This window comes from Branchiostoma belcheri, unplaced genomic scaffold (assembly GCF_001625305.1).
Source record: "Branchiostoma belcheri isolate BF01 breed outbred unplaced genomic scaffold, Haploidv18h27 scaffold32, whole genome shotgun sequence".
In the NCBI taxonomy this organism is placed as follows: domain Eukaryota; kingdom Metazoa; phylum Chordata; class Leptocardii; order Amphioxiformes; family Branchiostomatidae; genus Branchiostoma; species Branchiostoma belcheri.
The window spans coordinates 1739211-1744621 of NW_017803932.1; the positions used below are offsets into that span (position 1 = coordinate 1739211).

The 5411-nt window shown below is 37.1% G+C and overlaps 1 protein-coding gene across 4 annotated transcripts in view; it reads right to left on the minus strand.

Moving 5' to 3' along the window:
- Positions 1-5411, minus strand: part of LOC109474832 (Bardet-Biedl syndrome 1 protein-like) — a 17031-nt gene that overhangs the window by 5815 nt on the left and 5805 nt on the right. For all 4 annotated transcript variants that reach the window (XM_019775257.1, XM_019775256.1, XM_019775255.1 and 1 more), the window contains exons 2-10: positions 3933-4009; positions 3207-3241; positions 3030-3087; positions 2482-2571; positions 1893-2017; positions 1698-1744; positions 1338-1379; positions 812-884; positions 44-175 (exon numbers count right to left, since the gene is read on the minus strand). In XM_019775257.1, coding sequence (XP_019630816.1) covers positions 44-175; positions 812-884; positions 1338-1379; positions 1698-1744; positions 1893-2017; positions 2482-2571; positions 3030-3051 — 531 coding nt within the window. In that variant the 5' untranslated portion in view covers positions 3052-3087; positions 3207-3241; positions 3933-4009. The remainder of the gene's footprint in view (positions 1-43; positions 176-811; positions 885-1337; positions 1380-1697; positions 1745-1892; positions 2018-2481; positions 2572-3029; positions 3088-3206; positions 3242-3932; positions 4010-5411) is intronic.

Sequence of the window (5411 nt, forward strand, 5' to 3'; positions counted from 1 at the left end):
ATTTTTATTGTAGAAGGTCTGTGAATAAAGCTCTGGTTCTAACCTTAGTAAGAACAGTGAAGGCCTCTGGGTCCAGAATGTAGATATCTCTGCTCTCTGTACCAATGACCAGACAGCTGATGGCATCCTCTTCTGAGTGGCTCTTTTTCAGTGTTGTCATGCATGTGATCACAGTCTGACAGGGATGACAACATACCAGGAGTTAGGATGCTAGTGCTATAACATATCCTTATGTACTTATAGGCACCCATTGCAGTATCAGTGCCTTAATACTGGAAATATTCAGGATTAGACAATCTGACTACTGGCTAGATACATGTATGTTGATATAGTACAATGTACATAGTCATGAATCTGACATTGAAAGATAAATAATGACATGAGCATGCTTAGTGATGCATACCTAAACCCAATTTTAGGTTCAGGTCCGGATTCAAGTCCAGAGGTTTAGGTTCAGGTCCGGACTTGTAAGTCCGGACCTAAACCCATGGCATATACAAAATTGCATGTTGGCAACCTTGCAATGTTGTCTGGGTAAAACTTTGGCCACATAACATGGAGGCCGATACTTGACGATGCCCGATGGCAATGTTTTCTTCGTTTTGCAGCAAAGATTTTACAATCTACGGAAGGTTTTAGGTGGTTTGGAAAGAAAAGGGGTATGTGAAATGGTCTTTTATGGTAATAAGTCCGGACTCGGTTCTTGACTTTTAGGTTTTTTTGGACTTGAACCTAAACATTCTTTCAAGTCCGGATCCAAGTCCAGTGAACCGGTATGCATCACTAAGCATGCTGCACCAAGATGACCCACCTGTCTCTTCAGAGGACTGTGTTTGTGTAGGTTGGCAAATGTCGGCATGTCTTCTGGGTCTAACATAAGGAACCTAAGAACAGAATATGTATCATTCAATGTATACATAAAAAATTATGCACATACACTGTATTCAATACAGGTGTATGCACTGTATGCAGTATCCAGGCAATATGCACAAATATCCTTGCCAAAACAGTTCCCAGAAGTCTGAAATCTCTGGTTTCTTGTTTTGCACATAAAACAGGGGAAATTACCTTGTCACAAAGAAATTCATTAAAAGCAAGTGTAGGTACAGTGTATTGAACAAAGAAAAAAAATCAGCTATTTTAAAATTCTAAGTCTTTTTGTAGTTTAATACTTAATGTATGTATTTGACTGCTCATATGACACAGAGATGAGGGGATAGTAATTTAAAAAAAGATGGGAATCAAATGACCTGAATATTGTATTTTAAATCTTAGTTCTCTTCCGATTTTACTACTTTTTTTCTGGAGAAGCCTTAAAAATAGAATGTATGACATACCTTAAGGACCTAACAGTCAGGGTACCCTCACTTCCATCAGCCCTGTGTGTTTAAAATATTTCATATCGTTAGTAAACATATTTTATTCATCAATGAAATAACCAATATCTCTTCATATACATTGGCAAAACATTATATTTAATACATGTACTTATTGTACATATGTGAGTAAGATGCTTTTTTCCTAGGACCTTTTCTGTCAGAAAGGAACCTACAGGAACTTAGGAATCTCAGGAAGAACAAGAATCAGCAAAGAGGTTTGAAGAAATCTGAGTGTACAGACCATGAGAGTGGTCTATCTCAGGTTGTTTTGCAATGTTGTCTATAGCTTACAGACTAAGGTAAGACCAGACAGCCTACCTGAGACTCTCCAGCATTTCCTTCAACACTTGGACATCAATCTTATCCTACAGCAAGAAAAAATACCATCTTTATATTTGAGAAACATTGTGCACTATGGCACTACATGTACATGCTGTGTTTTATGTCATCCAGAATACAGAAAAACAAAGAACACGTTCTAATACAGTGTTCCCAGCTGAACTATATCCTTACTTCTTTGGCCTGGTTCCAGAGGTCCTGCTCGACTGGGTTGACATCTAACGGCGGCAGGGTGAACTTGAAGTAGGGCCGCAGGTTCTTGTAGACGTAGATGTATGGGCCAGAGGCAACAGCCACAGCTGAGAACATAACAGACATCTCATGCCTCATCTCACATTGGGAACAGTTCTTATGTTTCTATTTCATTATGTACAAATGTGCAAAAATTTCCCAATAAACAAATGAAAAAATGGAATGTATGCTTGTGATTGTTAAACAACTCGAGAATAAAATGCTTGGATTGTCATGAAATTTAGTACATGTATTTGGTCCTGTCCTATTGAAGAAATAATTTTTGGCCTCTTGGCAGCTTTTGGCCTCTTGGCAGCTTTCCTAGGTGTTGCAACAACTAAAGGTAACCTACGCATAATAATGTTTTGCAGTATATCACCTAAATGGTCTATTTTCTCGTAATTCTACTTTTTCCTCCTGAATATATAATGAAAGTACAGTTTTTGCATATACAAACACAAAGAAGATACAGATCTTTTGTTTTTAATTTATATACTTGTGTACAGAATCCAATCTTACTGCCCCTACTGACCTGGTGTGCGTGGGTCGTGTGTGTCCATGAAGAAGGTACAGACAGCTGTGGGCAGGTCGATGATGGTGTTCTCAGTCATCAGCACAGTTCCTTACAGGTCAAGAATGGAGATGAGAAGAAAATTACTATGTACATAAGCATTCAAAACAAGTTATTAAAGAAAAAAAATTGAAAAGTCCCTTTGCTTGACAACTCAAGGAATTATTTACACTGAAATACTGTAGTACCAAATCATCAAATTTTCCTTCTAGCAATGTTAGTAAACCTTTACCTTTAGAGTTAACCTTAGAAGTTAGAAGTGATGTAATTTAGGAACCCTAAAGCCTATATACCGTTACATGAATACCTCTATATGTATCTCTTTCCTGAAAGGTGTTAGTTATTCAATACAATACAACACTATAAATATTACATTGTTAATTCAAGAAGGGGGAACATTTTCTCACTGCAAGAAACTGGCCAAAATAAATGAGTACTAGTATGCAGGTGTCATCTATAATACATGTATTAACTTTGTAACGAAAAACTATAGACAAGAGTCTGCCTACCTTTGTAAACCTTTAGCTTCATGTCATACTTTCCAGTCCCCAAGTTTGCGATGATAAGCTGCAAAGGAACAAGTTTTAGAACAAGTTTTATTTACAAGCATCGTAATGTTGAGTCAGACTATCAGGAAAGGTAACAAATTGTAGTTGAAGCGAACAAACAAAAATAGAGTGACATACTTTGTTGTCCCCATCCCCATGTAAGTCTGCTAAAGCTGTATGGGGAAAAACAAAACAATCATCAATGTTAGCAGAGGTGGCAAGTTATGACTAATGGCAATGTTCAGGAGCAAGTCAGAATCTAGTCAGCATGTGCAGTATGGGGAGTTATTCCAAAACATTACTTGAACAAGTGTCCCCAAATATTACATTAGCATACATCCTTTCACTTAGAAAAGCAAATTATCCACTTTATTTCTTAGCCAAGGAAAAAGAAACTTCCTGCAATCAAGGACGTTATATCACAAGGACTGATCAAGGATTGAAGCTCCTTGCTGCAATATTATTGCATGCAGCGAAAAAATCTAGCTCATAATGTGTCATCAAAGAGGTACCATGTGGCAATAATAAATACATAATGTATGGCTATGGCTACAATGAATTAAAGCAATTATTCATTATTACCAGGGCTGTCTCCCCTATCCATCTGGAATGTAAATTTGCTTGTTGGGACATAAAAAAAATTCAGCCTGTCCATCCCCAGAATTTGAACATTGATGCGAAAACATACATGTGTAAGTTTAGAAATTGCCAGGTTTACAAAAAATGTGCTTTTAAAAATGTTTCAGAGGGTCAGAACTTTTCAAATTTTGCTTACTTTGGCCATGCTTTGGCCTGGAATGGACAAAAATTTAAAGCTGAAGACTAAGCCCTGATTATTCAAACAAAACCATTGAAATAACTTACCAATACATGAGGAGAAGGTGTAGAGAGCTGAGTAAGGGTCGTAGTGTGCATGAAGCCACTTGGCATTCCCCTCATGACTGTAACATAAACAGCATCATAAATATCATATGCAAAACACATAGCATATGTAACAGACTTTACGGCAGATATAAACAGAATGTAGGAGAGGACTTTTTGAGAACAAAAAAGAATCCCTACCATGGTAATTAACATTATTGATATTTTTCTCTTTCTATGTTTCTACTTTGTTTGAAATTTCAATTAGAGAATGTAGCAAAATCTCATACTTAAAAATTTCCTCAATAACTTGAAATAGGTTTTGATTTGTATTATCAGCATCTAATCATGTACATCATTATCCTCTTCCAAAGTCTACAACAAAAAGGTCCTCTGGATTTCAAAAAGGCACTGATGATGAGGACACCAATTATCTTCAGTACATATCCCACAATGGCCCCTCAGTGAGTGAATAGAGAGAGATCTTTGTCTGTGTGAATAGGACTGTCTGGCTCCATGACAATAACGTTAATATTGTGACATACGCCTAAAGGTCTGCTCCACAGTACTCATATTACCACCAAATAAACAAAAAAGGTTCCGTCAGTTGTTACACAAAATCGAGCAGGCCTATTGTATTTGTATCAAGAACCGTTCCATCTAGTTGTATGCCTGAATGGGTTAGGGGCAGGCAAAGTACTGGATAGTCTCAGAATTTCCAACTCTACTAGTAAGCATTTACATGTAGATTTGCCCCAGACACCAGCAGTGTCTGGAAAATTGTAAAATTGTGGACTATCCGGAACCGTGTATATTATTAGTATCGTTCTGGGTCAAGCATGGTTCTGGATACAAAAAGACTTTTATGTCAACATGCATATATCATCATTTTATGTCAACATGCATATACATGTACTGGGAGTGGGACATTAAGCATTCATTTCTCATGTTTCTTATCCACATGGGATGTGCACTTAGAATATTCTGGCTGATTGATAACTACCACATAGAAATTTATTGGTCTTCTTGTACAATGCATGCATGATCATGAATGACAATCTGAGTGCAGAAAGGCAAAAAATCGATGAACATTCTTTTTTTGAACATGACTTTGTAAGGAAGTACAAGAGATATGTACGTTATGTGGAAAGGGTCAAGTCTTATCTACTATTGACAAACAATTGCAACATTTTTTTTTGTTTAAAAAATGCATGTCTTAAAGTTAAATACTACCGCCACCCCCAGTATAAAAAGAAAAAACAAAAACAGTACATGTACTTAGTAACCTTGACATGCATTTTGCAGAGCCATAACAGATCTACAATCATGTACATGCTGTGGTACCCCAGTGATACAAGTTTCCCTATGCAGGCAGATTCCTGTCTACAAGTCTTGAATATTGTGCTATGTTCACCTTGAGGCCCACATTGAGGATATAGGGAATCCAATGTTACTGTTTCATCAACATTCCCTGCAACAGCG